Source organism: Numida meleagris, chromosome 7, assembly GCF_002078875.1.
Source record: "Numida meleagris isolate 19003 breed g44 Domestic line chromosome 7, NumMel1.0, whole genome shotgun sequence".
NCBI lineage: Eukaryota > Metazoa > Chordata > Aves > Galliformes > Numididae > Numida > Numida meleagris.
Window position 1 is genome coordinate 19,874,464 of NC_034415.1, and position 19,364 is coordinate 19,893,827.

General features: G+C 44.3%; 1 protein-coding gene across 6 annotated transcripts in view; it reads left to right on the plus strand.

Moving 5' to 3' along the window:
* Window positions 1-19,364, plus strand: part of PTPRF (protein tyrosine phosphatase, receptor type F) — a 261,161-nt gene that overhangs the window by 38,115 nt on the left and 203,682 nt on the right. For all 6 annotated transcript variants that reach the window (XM_021405410.1, XM_021405412.1, XM_021405414.1 and 3 more), the window contains exon 2: window positions 3,189-3,359. In XM_021405410.1, the coding sequence (XP_021261085.1) occupies window positions 3,266-3,359 (94 nt within the window). In that variant the 5' untranslated portion in view covers window positions 3,189-3,265. The remainder of the gene's footprint in view (window positions 1-3,188; window positions 3,360-19,364) is intronic.

The following is a 19,364-nucleotide window of genomic DNA, read 5'->3' on the forward strand; positions in this document are numbered from 1 at the left end:
AGTCCACCTTAAACAAAAGAAGCCCATAGCTTTAGTTCAAGGTGACTGTTCAAAACTGTCATCGTAAGGTTGGTTTTTGAAGGGTAAATTGGGCTTCAGCTCACACCCTGTCACCTTGCTTTGAATATTGGGCTGTCCTCCAGGGAGAAAGCACCTCACTCCTAAAAGTAAGAGAACTGAACCCCTTGGAGAAACTTTTTTCATATTTTCAATTTCAAAAGAGAACGACAGCCACTCAGGTTTATAAAATTTTAACACATTCCAATTTTAAGGGCTTTAAATATTGTATGTAGACAAGTTTCTCATAGATGGCAACTCTGGAAAGAGGAAGTAGAGAAGATTATTCCTATTAAGAAACAAAGTATTAACTTTGGAGGGACAGACAACAGCCTTGCATAGGACAATCTGGCTTATTTTACCAGATGGTAAATTATTATAAAGCACTAAATGGCTGCAAAAAGATCAAGTCTATAAAGCATCTGGTAGAGTAACTGGCAATTCATCAGTTTTGCATGATGCACGTTGCATGTATCTTATGGGCTTCAGAGGAAAGTTATAAATCCATCAAGTTGGAGATGGGAGCGAGCTTGATCTTATTTGCTGAAAGACGACAGAAATCGAGAGACAAATCAAGAGACCTATTCTTTAGCTGAGGTTTTTGTGTTCCTGCGAGTTATTCCTGAATGGGGGCTGCAGCAGTGCTATTCACATGACTTCTGAGCAATCTGTGCTCCAGATACACCATTAGATCGGGCACTTCTGTTGTTAATGGAAGTGAATGAAAGAGGAAAAGCTCTCTGAAAGCTATTCATCCCCAGTCTGGTCTGATACATACCGAAGATGTTTTCAGCACCACCTGTAAAATGTTCTCTGTCCTAATCTGAAGGAGTTTGATACACATCATTAGTTCTGACACAGTAATTTCAGCCCTCTGTTTTTTTTCCCCAACAAGAGCAGCAGCTAAAGATTCTGGTGCCTTTGAGCCAGATGTAGTGCTGCTCAACATGTGCTTCAGTGAGTTTGTGTCTCCAGACTGCACAAATTAGCACTGCACGTACAGAATTTAGAGCTCTAATCTTCACTCTTAATCCGGACACTTCTTCCCATTCCCCTGTGAGCCTTATCTGGAGAGCTGGCTGACACCGGGCAGCCTGCCTGGGGGCTGAACTGGGTTTCCTGTTGGAAATAGAGCTGATGTTGTTATAAAGACACAGCTGCCTGTCTCTGTTGTGTAAGACATGTCACTGGCGCTCTTAGTAATTCTTTGGCGAGCGACAAAGGAGAATATGGAGGCTGGAGAGCGACGGAGAACCCAGTGTGGCTGATATGAAGAGCCTCTTTTTCTATATTCAGAATCTTGCTGCTGAGCTCACTTGGATTTATTTTTTTCATTGAGATAATAAAAGCGGGATGAGATGATCAGTATTCGCTCTGCATCTAGGTTAGAAGTAGGTTATTTTGTAAAGTATTTTCAGATGTCTTGGCTGGAGAAGACATTGCATAAATAAAGATTTCTTTGTATTGTGTGATATTATAGCGTGTGAAAAGATTTACTGTGCAAATACAGTAACAGAATGAAGAAGAATCATGATCTGCTGTTTGTTAGTACGATGCAATGTAAATATTTGCCTAGGTAGACTCTCTTGAGATTTTGTGTGGATTTCCCTGAACGCTGTGGTTGCTGGCATTCTTTGAACGCTGTTTTTGTCAGAAGAAAACGTGATCATAACATGTAATACACACCTCCATCAAAAGCTCTGTGGTTCTCAAAAAAAAAAAAAAAGTATGCTGCTGCTCTTTCCAAAAATCCAGCGAAACATAAAGATATCTTTTTTTAGAGCAGTCAAACATACTTTTCAAAACCTCTTCCAATATTAAGAGATATGTCATTCCATGTACAGGCTGTGCACTCAGATGCTTTGCTTGAAGAACACTCATGGAGTCCAAAATCGTGATACTTATGTGTACACCTCCAGACAGCTGACTTCACCAAGACACTGTTCGTTGCAGTCCTAGAAAGCCTTCAGGTCTGAAGTAATTTCCTCTTTGCCCTGCTGCATGCTGCTGAATCACAGGCTAACCTATGCCAGTGTGAGATGTTTTTTTGCTATTAGTGCCCTGCTGGTAACTTTCTGTAATTCTTGCAGCTTAGCAAAGGAGAGACTCATTGACTTATATTTTAAATGGCTCTTGAGCCTCTGTTGAGATGCCCAGCGCTGAAAGAGTGAGCCACTGTCCCTGCAAGATGTTGTCACTTTAAAGGAATGGGGCTTGCTAGCTCCTTTAAAGTCTGACTTAACAGGCACTTAGACTCTTGTCTTTAAAGTAAATAGAGTACATTCTCATGAAAAGATAAAGGATGTAGACACACAAATACCTTTTCTTTTTTAAAAAAATACTTGTCTTTCTGGTTGGGTTTCAAGGAATGTTCTGCATTTCTGTACCCAACCAGATCTTCAAGTTGAGCCAAATACAGAGACTTTTTGCTTTGTTTTGGAGAAGGGTTATTCTTTCCTTCTTTTAGATACCCTTCCCCCCCCCACCCCCCTTTTGGAGAGGATGAAGTGTAGCTCTTTGCTTTAGGTAAACCTTCTCTTTAAAGGCATTTCTCCATTATTTTCTACTGGCATTCCCATTTGCCCTATGAACTGGGAGCTGACTCTGATCAGCTGCTCTGTCTCCTGTTTAGACCCATCTGAGGTGCAGGAGCAGCTGGTGCTACAAAAGGATGCCCTTTTCTATACCACTTGTTCCCCAGTCCAGCTACATTGACCATAGCTGATCACAAACTGCCATATGTATGCAACCGAGCATCTCTCTCTTGGGTGGACAACTGAAGGAGAATAAAGTGAACTTAAGACACTGTTCCTGGTAATGTGCAACTTCAGAACTATTTGTTGTACAAACATGGTAAGAACAACTAAAGGATATATTAACAGGTCATAGCAGAGACTAGACCTGAAAGCAAACTTGAAGATGATGATGCTTTTATGGCTTGTGCCCCTGAAGAACAGCTTACTGGATTGTGGATTACTGGAGTGGTGCAATGCTGCTCAAGCAGGAAAGATAGTAAAATTTCACTTACTAGCTTGTATTTGTGTCGTTATTGTGTCTTTACAGTTTAGTCTGGCATGTCACCAGTTAATGTGTGCATCGTATTTAAACGCTTTTCTTCCTCTTGTTTGCAGGAGTAAGTCTGTGTCTGTAACGCTGGATGTGCTGACCACTTGCCTCAGACTGAAGAGGACTTGCTCTGCTTTGGAATATGGTGCCTAACTTCTGCGTTTCAGTACTCACTGTGCCAGCAGTCATCCTGTGCTACTTGATGCTGCCTGATCCTGCTAAAGCAGGAGCCGAGAGTAAGTAATGTTCATTTTTCAAAGGCTCGAATGTCTTGCAAGTTTTCTTCCAACAAATACTGAAACTTCTGGGTGTGTACTGGCAACACTGAGGACTAAGGGATAACCCTCCAAATCTTATTTTCCAATGTGTGCAGCACAAATAAACAGTGTGTGTGTGAAGGGGCACAAATAGAACTAAAAAGGCTGACAATATTTATTCAAGTGCAGGATGAGCTACTGTAGTAGCTTCAGTAGTAGCTGCAAGATAAAAACCTGACAATTTGATTACTAACACGTATAGATGAGTAAAGAAAATTGGGGCTGAGGAAAAGAGAGATGTATTGGGGTTGAAACAATCCCTGGTACTTTATTTTATTCTTTTACCAGCTCTTACAGTTTCTGTAGAACTGAGACATCTCTCCTGAGTCAGTGGGTGATTGAAAACTTCTGGAAAAACAATCAAGTCTTTACCTTCTGGTGTAGCTGTCCTACACTTGTAGGAGAATTGGAGTCAGACGTTTCCTGTGGTGGTACTTGAAGGTGCTCTACTCATGTCTGGTACCTCAGGAGGGGCACGTGTCCTTAGAAAGTCAGCCTTTGTAGCTCTCTGCTGGCAGCATGGAGTGGGACAGCCTGCTATGAGCTGCCACGGTGCTTTGGTTAATATCGCATGTACCTGCGTGTTGTTGAGCACTTCTGTGCACCAGCATATAATGGGTTTGGAGGATTCATTTTTCAGAGTGGCCAAACATTCACATGTTCACTGCAGGCTCTAAGGCAGCTGTGAATATTCAGTGCCTTTGCGAACACCTGGGGCCCATGGGATGCTCCAGGTGGAGCAGAGAGGTGACCGTGATGCACCTCGTGAGCTGCCACCAGCCATCTGCCTCTCACTCCAGCTTTAGTTTGTCACTGGGCTTAGCAATTAAGATGTAATCTTGTGAAAGCGGAAGGAGGTCTCCGTACCATTAAGGGCCTGGCTGAGTGGAGAAAATGGACTGGAGTTCTTCAGTGTCCTTGACTGAAGAGGGAGGAGTAAATTTAGAGAAGCTGGAGAGGGAGTTGAAGATTGATGTGAAGAAAGATGAAAATTCACTATTTTTACCATCGCTAGGGGTGCTAGAAGATGTTTATTGAGATTATTTTAGGTCTAAGTGTTATATCCCATTTTGGAGTCTGGCACAGAGAAGTATATATTTAATGTTTTGAGGTGTGAAAAAAATCTTCGTTATCGTCAGCCTGGTCCCTGCAAAGAATAAAAGCATTCCTCCATCAGCTGTGCACAAGCTGGTGGAGTTTGAGACATCCTAGGACAGTTCTTGGTCTAAGGATAATCTGTAGTGGATATGGTTTGCCGGTTTTGTGGAATGCTTCCACATGCTTAAAGTGAAGAAACTTGGCTCTGTTTCACAGGCCCAGATCCAAATATTGGTGTCTCAGATGTGCAACACTTCTGTCTTGAGAAGCAAACATACCAGTACGTATGCCTTTTTCTCTGGTGCAGACTGACTCTGAACTACTTTTACTAATCTGCAAGGCAGATCTGGAGGACAGTGACCTTTTAACTGCTACAGCCACCATAGATTAACTGAGGTCTTCCTGGATGGAAAGTGTTGCTCTGTGTATTTTGGCAATTGATAGCTTCACTTGCCCCACTGACTTTTAACACTGGTGCTCTCAGTGGCAGGGAGCTGTGTGAAGGACAGATGGCTGTGTGAAGCTTTGTATCTTTGCCCTTAACAAGAAATTCATCCTGAAACTGCATGTTTCATATACTGCTGTTAGTGATGAAGGTGCACAAAATATGGTAGTGAATATGGTGTTTGGGAGTCCTGGTAGAATTGGAAGGTGGGGAGAATGTATGGTGCACCTTATTGCAAAAGGTAGAAAGGGATGTTGATAAAGAAGCACCTCACATTCCCTCTCCTCATTTTTATTGTCCCCTAAGCATCTTGCTGGTCAAAATCAAAGGCAGTTTACTTGTCTGGATGGATTCCTGATGGAATTTTGCTGTGCCTGGTATATCACTGTGATTCTTCCTTTTTCCCGTTGTGGTGCTGCCGGGAGGCAGCGGAAGGATGGCAGGGCTCTGAAACATGAAGCATTCCTCTGTTTCTCCAATTAAAAAGAACGCGATAACAGGAGCACGATTATCTCTGCATTCCTGGAGTCAGTCTGCAGCATCACTTTGGTTCTGGTAGGAAAGGTTGGGGCAGGGGCTGCCTGTGCCAGCAGCCAGGTGCTGCAGAACCTGGGCGTCCCTACCTTCCCAGCCTGTGCTTTGTAGCTGTTGTTGTCACAACACATTCAGCCTGGCTGCTCGAGCTTGCTGACAATTAGGCAGCTGGCAGACAGCGAGACGTTAACGCCTGAGATAAAACAGATTGAATATGTATCGCGTAGCGGAATTAGCGGCGGGTGCACTGCAATGCTGCTCCTGGAACTGAGTTCACAGGGACTGTGAATAACGTCGGTGCTGAGGAATCGAAGGGGCATCCAGAGGTTAAACACACAGCTCTCTGGGTTCCTCTCTGCAAGCAGGATGGGGCCGGTGCTTTCGAGGCCTCTCTGGTGAGGGGTTTGGAGGAGAAGGTGAGCAGGAGGAGGGGGCACGTGTGGGGAGCGGTCGATACAGAAGTGCTAATTTGGCAGAAAGCGCTTTCAAATCCTCCCCTGCTTTTATAGACTGCAGTAAGAAATTATTAAATTTTCTCTATGATCTGAGTGTGTTTCTGTCAGGGTGACCCTAATTCCATTAGAGCGGCTCAGAGCTGATTCAGGATGACTGTTTTACACTTTCTCCCTCGGCTTGCTTGTGTTTTTTATGCACTCTGTGCATCCCTGTCTGTCAGCTTTTGATTGTGCATGGGAAAAACGGCTTTGCAGATTTCATTTAATGTTCAGTTCAATTGTCAGCTAAAAGATGCTCTTTTCAAGCCTTTGGAAATATGTCATTTACTCTAATATAATAAATAAATAACAAAACAACAACAACAAATCCCCTCTTAAAACAAAATGCTAAGAAACCAGGGGGAAAAAAATCAATACCATCATCAGCAATGTGTTTTGTTGTTGGTCTGTTTTCTTAAAATTAGGCTTTGTATTTGATGTCCTGAGTAAGGCTTCCATTAGCCAAAGGAGGGGATTAGGTGACCCATCCCTGTTATTTTCTAACCAAAATCACAGAATTTCAAAGGTCTTAAGGGAAGAAAAGCTCTTCAAAAGCGACCTTGTAGAAGGAAAGAACCAGGGCAGCACTTAGGCCAACTAGGTGCAAAGTGAGACATGGTAAACAAACAATTTTCACCGTCTGATTTCTAAAGATAGAGCAAACTTGACTTTTGTTTGAGGGCGTGGGGGCAGCTTGCAGCAGCGGGCTGGTGCCTGTAGGACAGGTCCTTGCCCTCCTACCTCCTGCTGTGAGTGAGGACCCCAAATCCAAAGCAGCTCAAGCCTACCCTTGGCCCTTCTATCAGATAGGTGTGTATATCATGCAGAATTTTCCCATTAACCATACTTCCTGGATACTAATTGGACTGAGGAGACACCTTAAAACAAATAGGAAGCTGAGACGTCAAAGTCTGTGAAGGATGAGAAACAGAAGAGTACCGTGCCCTTCCTAGATGCGTGATTCCAGGTGAGGTCTGTTTTGCCAGGGATTTTGCCCTGCAGGTGAAGTACTGTCCAGAGGTTTCTTATGGAAGAACACTGGAGTTTTTGCTGTCACTCACTTCTCTTGTGTCCCAGCTGTGTGCCTGCCTGTACTGCTCTGCTCCTGTGACCCAGGCGGGCTTTGTTCCTCAGTTCAGCTCTGCCTCTTGGCTTCATAACCCCAGCGGTGGCTCAGTGGCAGGTGCTTTGGACAGACTTGGTGTTGTGCTTTGCAGAGCTGGATGGCAGGGTCCCATCCAGAAAGCTGGACCTGAGGTTTCTCCATTGCTGCCTCGCATCTGTTTCTGCTTCCTCATTTTTGTTTGCATGCCCGTCCCCAAACACTGAATGTGGTGATTAGGTGTAATTGGTATGATCAGATCCAGGTATTACAACACAGGAATATACTAATTTTCTGCAATTCTGCCTTGACTAGCTTGACAAATTCAATCAGTGAAAAGAACATGTAAAAAGTTGTTTAGAAAAGCCCCTGTAACTGAGGCATTGGGGTTGCATCATTAAGGGGCAGGCTGAAGTATTAACCACAGTCATTGTGTGGCTTTATTTTTACTGTCCTTATTCATCATGTGTATTTTTAGGTATAAATGGTTCCTCACTTTTCTATAAAATATCTCGGTGCTGCCAGCTTCTAACCAAATGTTGCAGATGTAAAAGATAGGAAGGATGCTGTAAAAGCAAACACCGTGTTGGGAGTAGACAACAGATCTTTCTGCATTTATAGCCATGCCCCTTTTTGCTCCAGCACTTGGAGGACTCCTGTGAATTTGTTTGGATAGCTACCTACAACAGGTCACAGCATTGCAATTTGTCTTTTTTATTTATTCTTAAAGCCACCATCACTCATCAGTCAACATCAGCTGCTGGGTCAGAGGTCTGCCTTAGCTCCATAGCTCTTATCCAGCAGTGGTCATGACAAAGACCTGTGGAGGATGTAAGAACAGCATAAATATTTAGTGATCCCTTCCTGGTGCCATCTTCTAGCCCCCAGAGACAGGCGGCTCCTGAGCCCAGCAGGGTGATGCAGCTTAAGGCAAGATCACCCTGGGCTTTGCTGTCAGAGAGCTCTGAGCATGTTGTCACTCATCAGGGGTGTCGTGGGGCTGCTGGTTTCCAGGAGGTCTGCATGTAGGCTCTGAGTTGTGCCTTTACACCAGGCTCCTTGTGTCACCCACCTGCCTGCTGTCCGTGGCATTCAGGTAGGGCTGGGTGGCCAGAGCTGCTCTGCTGCCTTCACGTCTGTGTGAGCTATTGGCACGGCAACAGGAGCTGGGGGCAGATATACTGAGTATGCTTTTTTGAGAGAGAGAGTATGTTCTAAAAATGTGCTTATTGGCTAGGTGATATAGAAAAACAGTAAAGCTCCCTGCTTAAAATTTTATCTCCAGTGTAGATTCATAGATTTTAGGGCCAGAAATCAGATCAGCATAGACTTGTACTGTGACCTGCACAGCAGAGGCTGTGTAATTTCAGAGTAATTTTTGCATCTGCTTTTAACAGCTGTAAATGATCTAGCACGTAGCTTTTAAGAGACTATCAAATCATGATTTGAAGACTAAATGGTGGAGAATTTACCCATCTCTTGTGTGATCTGGGAAAATGGCAAGTAATCATTACTTCTACAAATCCGTATTTATTTTGGGCTTGGTTTGTGTGTTTCTGGGTTCAGACATTGGATGCTGTAACCTGCGTCAGCTTGGCTAAAGGTTCATGCTGCTTAATGCAGTCTCTCTGAGAAGCAACTTCGAAAGTACAAGTTAGACAATCTGAAAGTTTGTCCTTTTTATTGTGGAAAAATGGATTGGTCTTGATTTTTCTTATCAGAGATGATATTTGTTGGTCTCCACAAATCTTCCAGATTTCTGAAAGTGTTTTTTAAAGTCAAGAGACCAGTACTGGGAAAAGACATGCCACCTCGTATCACCCAGCAGCAGCAGTTTTTACCCCTTCACCCACAGCTTTGAGCTGGAAACGTAGTCCTCTACGATGACCTTGGAATCCCTTCCTAAGTCTCCGGTTGCCAGGATGCAAACTCCTGTTTCCTTAGTGTGACTTGGGTTCTTGCCCTTAGCTTCGTAAAAAGATGAGGCTGAACAGGGCTCTGAGCTCCTGGTAGAGCTGTAGTGTCCCTGCTCATTGCAGGTGAGTTGGACTAGATGGCCTTTAAGAATCCCTTCCAACTCCAAGGATTCTGTGAAAATACATTTTGCTGGATTGCTCATCCACTCACCCAAGTAATTTTGTCCAAGTAATTGCCCCTGGCTGTTGTTTACTGACTACCGGTCTTGTAAAGCTCATCCTTCAGTTTCCAAATGTGGTTGCAGGGTGGTTGCGTTTATTCCCAGATGTTAGTTGTGACTGCACAGGCTGCTGTGAATACTTCAGGGAGATGTTTAAAATATTCTGTAGTAGTGATGGTGGCATCCTTTGAGATGAAAAGGAGTGCTGGGAATTACTGATTAAGTAATAAGGTTTGTCATGCTGTCATTCCTCAGGTGAGGAAAAAGTATGAGGCCTGCTGGAGCTTGTACTGTTTTAGCTGAGCAGCTGTAAAAAAAGCAATAAAGTAGTAATATGGATGGCTTTTTTTCCTTTTTTTGGTTCTTTGATTATCTGTTCATTATGTTGGCACTTCAGAATGATATTGTAATACAAGATGAAGAAGCACGATTTGGTGAATAACAAGAAGTATGAAATTTGCTCAAAATGTTGTTCAATCTTTTTTTTTGGTGTTGAATGTTATTTTTAAATAAATCCATTGTTCATGGATGTTTTTTCTCTGGTAAGATGTCCGTCTTTATGTAAAAGTAGTTGGAAAGCAGTGGTGTACTTTTAATTGAATGCGGTATTTAGCTCCTTGTGTGAATCAGTGCTTTGTCTATGCTGAAGACAAATCTCATTTATTTTGTTGATCTGAAAACACCAGAGGGTGCTTGCTGGAAGCCCTAAGTCGTAGAAGTGTATTTTGCCTCGCACACTTTATTGATATATGATTAGTGGATTAAACCAAAGCACATCTGATGTACGACTGATGTCCATTGGCGTATGAACTGCAGGCTGCAATACCAGACTTTGTCCTGAATGTTGGTTCAGTTTAGGCTTTTTCAGGTGAATTATATCATGAGGCCTTCGTACGGGGCACTCTGTGTAGTGTTAAAGAAATAATTACAAAATATTTTCCATTTCATGCTATGGAACAAGCCCTGCTGTGCTTTTCAGGTTGCCCTTCATTAGATGCATTATGTTGTTGCCATTTTTTTCATTAGTTAACACAACAGTTTCCATTAATGTGTTTTGAAAATTGGACTAAGTCTTATGAATAGCATCTGGTCAAAACATAAAGCAAGTGGAAAGGCCACCGCCGGCCGGTGGCACCGGGGTGGCTGCCGTGTGTCAGGGTGCTGGGGGCCCTCACCATGGCAGGTTCCTCCGCTGTGCGGAGTTGCAGTGCTCCAGTTGATGCCGGCTTCTCTGGGAATACAGCCCCATAGAGAGGACAGTGATCAGCTCACAGTTGACACGAGTTAATACTGCACGTTTAGAAGGAAGATTGTACCCTGGCGATCCTTCTTGCTTGCTTTTGATGCTTTTCTCATGGTTTTTTTATTCTAAATAATTTCTACATGTAATGACTCTCCTGGTTCACCCCAAAGGTGAATGATAAAAGCCCTTGCAAGTTAATTGCAATGCGGGGAGGAGGAGACGATGGCTCTCGAGCCTCTGTACTTGGATATGGGAGTGCAGAACACCTACGTGTTTTCTTTCCATTTATTTTTAGACAAGTTCACTTCAACTATTAATGTATGTGTGGTTACTTCTGGTAAAGGTTGCTTGGAAAAAAGGGTTCCAAAAAGGCCAGGAAACATGCTGCAGCTTTACTCACCCAGGTCTGTTTGCCCCTGAAAAGCTCCATTTGTAGTAACCAGTTTGAGTCCTGGCACTAGCACAAGTGTGCCTGGCAGACAGGATGGTACATTGTCACCAGCTTGTCAAATCCAGTTCATGGCTTGTGAGGGTGGTAGACGTGCACACATTGCCAAGTTGTTGCTTTCATTGCAGAGCTCTACATAAGGCAGAGATAGTACTTCACTGGTTTGCAAGCTGTAAACTGAAGTTCTCTCTTTGGTGGTAAATGTGAGAGTTGCCATGAATGGATTTCAGTCTTTGTATTTGACAAAAGCCAGCTTGGAAGCAAGAGAAGGCCATAAGTATATTTACTGACATAGTGTTTAATTACACGAGGGAAGATTCATTGAAGAACTGAGTGATGTGTGGTGAAAATCCTGTGAAATGCTTAAGATGATTAAAATACCTATGTGACAGGGATGGCTACCTGTTTTCATCTTATTTAGCATCAAACAGATAAGCTTTCTGTGGTTTCAGAGTGCAAGAAAACCCTGACAGAAATGGGCTTCTCTCACTCCTTTACCGCTCTTTGATTTACAGGGCATTTAATAAGTGATGGGGCTATGGCAGCAGGAGGAGGGAAGCGAGAGGAAAATAGAGAAAATACTTTCATATTCCCTTGTAAAGCTCTGGGATGCCTTGTCCTGGCACAGAGCGCTCATTCTTGGCATGCTGAGCACAACGAATTGCTTGGGGGCTCTCAAGAGGGTGGTAAGGGCAGTCCAAGAGCTGGAAGGGCTCCCTGTGCTCCTGTTCCCTGTAAGGGGAGGTAATGGTCCTGGCTGTTGTCTTGCTGTTTGTGTGCGTTGTGCAGACTTCCAGGGTACTTCTGTATGCTCTGTTGCACATATTATAGTAGGGGTTATGCAAAGTTCTTTGTTATAAGCTGTTTGGTTTAGCTTTCTATGAGTTTCCTTCATGGCTGAAATGCGCCTTGCTTAGTTTTCAGCCAAAGTTGAAGTTGGGGGGCTGTGGTTTATGAGTTGGGCGCTTGCTTTTTGGCTCTTCCTGCAGAAATTATGTTTGGATGCTTTTGAAAACAGAGAGGAAAAATACTTCTGTACCCTGTATTACAAGCAGTTGTGTTGTTCATAGATCTAAAACATTTGTGAAAAGGAGCACTTCAGCAGTTGAGGGGAAAGGAGCTTGTTTTGAGGTAGGGAGTGACCCATAGAGAAGTGTGCTGTTGAATAATATATAGGGGATTTCATGCAAATTGTTAAGTGCATGTGACTAACGAATGCTGTCTGAGCTTGTACCCACCTAAATTGCTCGTATATTTGTTCTGTGAATGAAGGCAGAGCTGCTCTGATCTCAGCCTTATGAAGACCCAGAGGTGATCCTCCAGCTCTGGCAGCACACAGTGTGACGGGGTCAGAGAGAGTTAGCTCACATGCACTGTGACATTTGTCTCCCATTACATCCCTCCAGTAGAGGCAATTGTGTAAATAGAGTTTTCTTTGTTGAGCTTGTGCTGCACTTGAAGACCACAAGGTTTTGGTCTTGCCTTGCTTGACAAAGCCTGTTGAACCTTGATTCTGCATTAGTATATGCAAACATTTAACACATTGAGCTGCATGCATTTATTTTTTTCTCAAATGCTCAGACGCGCCTCTTATTGTAGCTGCTAAGGTAGAATCCCTGGGAATTTGTATTGTTAGTCAACATCAGTGGAGCTCACGGTCTCTTCAGTTAGACATACAACCTTCTGTTGCAGATGAAGCTTTTTTTCCCTTGAGGTAAATTTAGCTACATTTTCTGACATTGTTTTTAGTGTAATTTGTTGTATGAGAAACATTTCCTGTGTAATTTTGAGGAATTTAGGAAAATTCACGTAACATAGAAAAGTAGCATGTCAGTATTTCCCAAGGTGTTTTCCAGACTTACGTCAAATGGTGGAGGAGACTGTGTATCGTGTGATTTAATCATTGCTGGACTGCATCAAACTTGAGGTCCATGTAGCTCAGAATTGCCCCGTGGCCTCCAGTGATGGCCAACAAATGCAACGTCTTTAAGGGAGGGGTGAGAAGAAAGATACTCTCTGCTCTTTTCATCCCACTCAAATTAGTTCCCATTTCGTATCTAAAATTAGGTATTGTTGTAAGAAGCTGGATCCTTATTATTGCTTCTCTAAAGCATTATTAATTGCAACAACTTTAAATATTGTTACATCTACATAGGCAAAGGAACAATACCCAGCGTAGATTTGTCAAGGTCAGATCAATCTAATTTCCTTTAATGACAGGATAACAGGCCTTGTGAATGGAGAAGCTGTAGATGTCATTTATCTTTAGTAAAGCTTTCAATACTCCCTCATGAGACTTTTTCTCGTGAAACATCTGCTCATAGGGTGGGTATTTGGCAGTTTGGTAGCATTCAGCATTTGCAGTAATGATCTCTCTGATAGAATAGAGAACATGCTTATTAAATTTGCAGGCAGCAACAAGCTGGGAAGAGCAGCAAGCATGTTGGAGGACACCAATAGAATTCAAAATGATCTTTACAAATTGGAGAAACTGTCTGAAAGGAAGCGTGTCAATAAGGGGAAATGCAGATAGATGTTTGAAAATAGGAGTAATCAGCTACATAAATACGGAATGAGACACAACTGCCTAAACAGCTGGTAGACAGCAAAGTTGCGCAGTTCTAGTGGATCAGAAGCTGTACAGGAGTCAACAGTGCTGCGCTCTTCTGGGAGATGCAACATCAACACCATGTAGAAATGAGGAGTACTGTCCCAAAGACATACTATATGATAGCCTTTCTGCTCTGCTCATGTTGATGAGGTGTCCAATGAATGAATCAGTCTTGAGAACCTACAGAATGAGAAGAATGCAGTCTTCCTGCCTGGTGCTAGGAGAAGAGAAGGTTCTTAAATGGGAGGTTCAGGCCAGGCACCAAGCAAAACTTGCAAACGTCAAGGAGAAGTGGAAATACATGAACCCCTGGAGTGGAGTGGAGTGGAGTCCAAAGACTGTGAAAGGAGAGTGCCTTGTGCTAAAGGTTTAGTTATTTCATGGCTTAGTTGTTTTGGTTAAGAAACAAGCTGTTTGCTCACTGGAGCTTCTCCTGTCCTGTGTTTTGTGTAAGAGCCATGTGCTTCTTGGAAAGCTTCCCCAAGAGCAGAGCAGAGGAAATTTCTTTTCCTTTTTTTTTTTTTTTTTTTTTAAATTTAATTGATTTAAATCAAGATGCAGGCTGTTACAGGAGCTCCTGCATTCTGGAAACTTTGGCCATTCTGTTGGGATGTTTTTTGCCGTCAGACTTTGGCTTCAAACTGCAATTATTTTTCACAAGACCGAGAATGAAGTCTGTTGCCTGTTATGAATAATAGAGTATGGTAATATTACAGCTCTATATGCAAACTCGGCAGACTGGCGGCACAGCTGCTAAGTGTTACGTTTTTAAAATATGTACAATCTTTTGTCAACAGAATTAAAAACAGGAACATTACACGGTTTGTTTCTGCATGAGGGTGTTTTGTAAGGAAATTTAATGATGAACTGTTCTACATTTTGACCTTTAAAAATTTTTCTGAGCCTTTGCGCTTTCTAGTGAACAGGGGAGATTCTCAAATTAAGATGTGGAATCCTGATGGTGCCTCTGACATTTCCTGGGCCTGGCTGGGTACCTGTGCTTGATTAGGTTTGTAATGGCCCCACTCTGCCAAGCTGGAGCCCCTCGTCTGCTCCGCAGCTGAGCTTTCTCTAACACGATTGCACTGTAAACCTCATTCCAATTAAAAGGTGATGCTGTTCTGGTAATGGAAAGTTGTTTTATTGTTCCTCTCCTCTGATATGCATGCGAGTGGAAGTGGTGTAGGGAAGTGTTATCGCTGTTGTTTTTGTCGTTCTTCCCTATCTTCTATCAGTCTTCATATTAAAAAAAAAAGTGAGAAATGCAGCATGCCCAGCTGTCTGAGGGTGAATGTGAATCAGCGAGATAAACCTTCAGAGGGGGTAATGGGCCTGACTACAGATGATCCTTCAGCACTCTGCTCCCATCCTGCAGCCTGTGCCGCCTGTGGAAACACGGGCAGCAGGAGATGTTTGCAAATAGAGCAAGGAATGCGAGGCAGCCCATCCCCTTGGTGCTGAGAGGGAACTTGCTCACTCAGGCAATCTGCTGCTGCTCTCCTCCTTCCCATGGAGCAGGAAAATGGGGGGAACAGCCATGAAATTGAGAGTGCAAGAAATAATGAGTACACGTGAAGAACAGAGCATGCTTACATTTTCTGGCCTTCCCAAGGAAAGTGCCAGAGTGGGCTGTGCTGCCCTCCTGCAGAGGGGACGCTGCAGAGCGCTGAGCTCTGCTCTCTGGGGACACAACAGGGCTCAAGGGAATGGCATGGAGCTGCGTCAGGGGAACGTCAGGGAAAAGCTCTGCCCCAGAGGGCAGTGGGAATGGCCCTGCGCTGCAGGAGCTCAGGGAGCGTTGGGACACTGCTCTCAGCCATAGGATTTGGGTGGTATAGTGTGGAGCGAGGAGCTGGGCTCCATGATCCTTGGGAGTCCATTCTAACTCTGTTGACCCAGTGACCAGCCACGGTGCCACGCTGCTGAGCAGCTCCTCGAGCGCTTCGCGCTGTTCCCACCGCAGCCAGCAACCTGCAGCAGATCAGCGATTGCCTCCGTGCTGGCAGAGGGTCCTAGAACTGATTTATTGCTCTTGTTCAGCTTTCAGTGAGCAGCAAATGCGTTGCTTAATTATTCATGGCAGATGTATTATTGCAGGAAATTAAGGCATCAAGGAAACAAGTAAAAACTCTTACAGGATAGAGCTATAAACAAGGTAAGGTAGAAGGAGATGCAGGGGGCCAGTGCTGAGCTGTTACCAGATCGTGCTCAGGAGCGTTTTACACGTTCTGAAAATAATTGGTTAAATTCCCAAATCTTTTAAGTGATAATTCATTGCACATAATTAAATATTCTATTAGCTAACAAGCTGGATTTAATTTGTTACATTTGTCATTTAAATTATCACATTTGCAAATGTGTGAAACCTTCCTGTTGCTCCTTTCAGCGTATCTGTTTATGTACAGCTCTTTACATCCTCATCCTTCCTGGAGGGATTGGTGTGCACCCTGTGCGGGTCGGTGAGGGCAGCCGCTGGCTTTTTGCACCAAACAAAGCGGCTGAAGGTCCCTGCGATGCTGTTCTGCTGCAGCTCTGGGTGAGATGGAGCTGCCACAGAGTGGGATTTCTTCTGAAACTGCTCTGCAAGCGGTCATGTGCGTGCCTGGCGCCTTCCAGGTGGCACCAGGAATATGTTTGCAGATTTATTTCCTAACATTGGTGGCTCCTGCCATGAACACGTGCCCTATCTCTGCCCGATACCCCGTACTCACACAGAGGCAGAGCTGCCGGCTTTGGGAAGCACCAGCACCTGGGTGGCAGGTGGCTGTGACTGGTGGCTCTCATGCCACCAACGGAGGGAGTTTCTTGTTAGACTCGTACCACGCTCCCGTCAGCTCTTCACCCTGTGGCTTTCATGGCAGATGTTCAAATATGCACTCAGTTCTGCCCCCCACCACAAAAAGAAAACGTATTATTGAGAAGGAAGTGGTTTAAATAAAAAAATAAAAACCGAACCCTTTCAATTTCTCTTGTTGTCATAGAATTATTAGCTTTATTGAAAAGAAACTACAGGGAGCACCTCTGAATGTGTGTAGCCTCAGGCTTCCAGACTTTCCATTTCATTACCGCTCATAAGCTCACCATTTTGGTGCATCTGTTGTAATTTTGGAGCCCTTCACCTTATAATTTCAATTATGTGGTTGAAAAGTTATAATATGAAAACGTGCTGCTATGGAGGACTAGGATCAACGTGAAGGCAAGCAAAGAGGTGGTTCAGCGCCGTACCACAGTGTGTCTGCAGACAGGGTTGTGCTTCAAAATGCCTTTTCTGTGGTGCAAGTATACATACACAAACTGGCAAAAGTTCAGAAGTCGTCATTATTCATAGTCTTTCAAAAGCAGTGACAAAGTAGCCTTGTGTGGTTGCATTCCTGCAATGGGAGTTGTTGGAGTCTGTTTGCAAACTGAGACTCTTTGGAGACTGCGAGTATGGGAGATGAAAGGAAAGTATTCTCTTACTTGTCCCGTAGGGTTAATTTCTTGACTCTTGAAGCACGTGTGTACACAGCCCGTATACAAGTGGTATGGATATACGCACAGTGAGTAGACAAATGCTGCGATTATGGGATGGGAGTGGAGCAAAGAAGAGATCTTGCAAGGATCTGACACTAAATGATAAATGTTCAGGAGTGTGTTGTGAAAATTTGCTGTTCTGTACACGTGCATCTCACTATTGCCCAAACAGAGCTTGCAGACCTAATCAATTGGTTCCCGAGCTGTTTAGCTTTTTTAATTACTCTTGTCAAAGTGAAAATGATGTGAAAGGACTTGACTGTGCAATTAGCTGCTAAACATTTTCTGAAGCATTGAGGGAAAACAATACAGAGTCCCAGAATAGCAGCAGATACAACCGAGGAAAAAATCTGCTTCAAGAAGAGAAGTATATTCTAATCACTAATCCGAATGAAAGAGATCTCCCTGATAATTTATTTCTTAAATATGCATACATTCAGGAGTGCAAGCAGGAATCTGTCTGGCTTAGCAGCTGTGACCGAGTGCAAGGTTTGCTCTGAGCCGGTGGCTCCTGCGGCCTGAGGGTGCAGCCCTGCAGCAGAAGAGGCTGTGCTGGGAGATGCCCCGCTGCTCCCCATGGAGCTGCTGAAGTCTGGGGAGAAGGGAAGGGTCTGCTGGTCCCCACACCGCAGCCGGGCAGCGGGCTGCTTCTGCGGGCTGCGCCAGCCTGATTAGCGCTCATTCAATCATCTATAGATCATCTCCTCAGACAAATTGTATCTCTCAGCAGCTTCGCGCTAAACTGATCTAGGCATTTAAAAAATAAAGAAATGAGGCAGTGTCTATAAAGAGCTACCACCTGGTGAAGTGGAGCAGTCGAAACCTGATTAATGAATCCCATTTAGCAGCCCATGCGTGGCTCTGTGTGCAGGATGGCCCCATCCCTGCTGCAGCGTCCCAGGTTCGGTCTTTACCCAAAGGCCTTCTGGGAACAGGTCACGTACAGCTCGGATTGACTGACAGTGCCATGAATGGCTGGGCTGAGCGAAGGGACTTGTTCCCCAAGAGCAGCCCAGCAAACCTCCGTCCTCTGTGTTGGGAAACACTTAATAGATTTGAAGGCTCAGAATTTCAAAGCTGCTTTTTCCTGTGTTGATAGAGGTCTTTGAAGTCACTTGAACATTTTGCTAAGCATCCATGCCAGGCTTTCAGTTATTTGCAGGGGGAACTTGATGATTTCTGATCTTCATTAGCTGCGCACTGGAAGGTCAGTCCTTACGCAGACGCACATGCCCACAGTCATTTATCCTGCTGCACTGGGACGTGCTGCTGGAGAAGGAAATGGCTTCTTTAGGATAGTGAATAATTTCCCTCAAGATAAAACATATTTACAGGGATGTGATTTCCAGGATTGTACGCCAGTGGGAATAGGGGAGAGGCTGGGAAGCAGGAGCGGCAGGGCTCAGACAGCCGAGGAGTATTGCTGTTGGGGCTGAAAGAGCACATTGACTTCTGGTGTGGGGTTGTAGCTGGAAGCAGTGCGGTGTTGTGAGTGTAGCAGGTTATTTTTAATGACATGGAGTACATAGCCTGGGTCTATGTGTAAGCTGGCTGTGCTGAAATCCCGGAAAGCAGCACAATTCAGCTTAGCTGCATTTCTAGAGAGAGCACTGGGAGAACACTATGTCTGCAATAGCTCTTTTTTGTGTGTGTGATACCTGCTTGGTTCAGTGCGTGTGATGTAAGGGCTCTGGGAGTCAATGGTCCGTGTGCAGCGAAGGGAGCCGATGGCGTGACTTGCCGCTTTCTCTCCCTGCAGAAGCAAGGGAGTGTAATGAATGGGACAGGGAGAGCAGCTCTTAGTGTCCCAGAGGCTCGAGTTCTAGAAGCCACGGAGATGCCTGTGATTTTGAAAAGGGAGCAAATCTATAGGGGAAGAGGCTCTTTTAAAGGAAAGCGATAAAACGCACTCAGAACAGAGAAGATGGTGCCACTCCAGCTGTGTTCTGAGAGCTTTCACTGCAGGGACACATTACTTTTCAGACCGTGAAAAGTTTCAGATTGTTTCTAGTGTGTGTGTGCCATGTTGTGAGTGGTGGTGCTGAGACAGGTACGACAAGTGCAGTGAAGAACTGCTTTCTGTTCTGAGACTTGATTAAAAATTGAGATTGGGCTGCCAGCGTGAAGATTCCAAGCTGCCAAAATGGTGACTGGGAGGGGAAAAGGTGCTTCTGCCTGGGGAGATTTAAATACTGCTTCTCAGGACGTTGGCAGATGGATCACCTAACCGGTGCGCGAGGAATGTTTGCAGTTGTTAAGGTACGAGAGGTGCTGCAGACACACTGGCCTTCACCTCCCT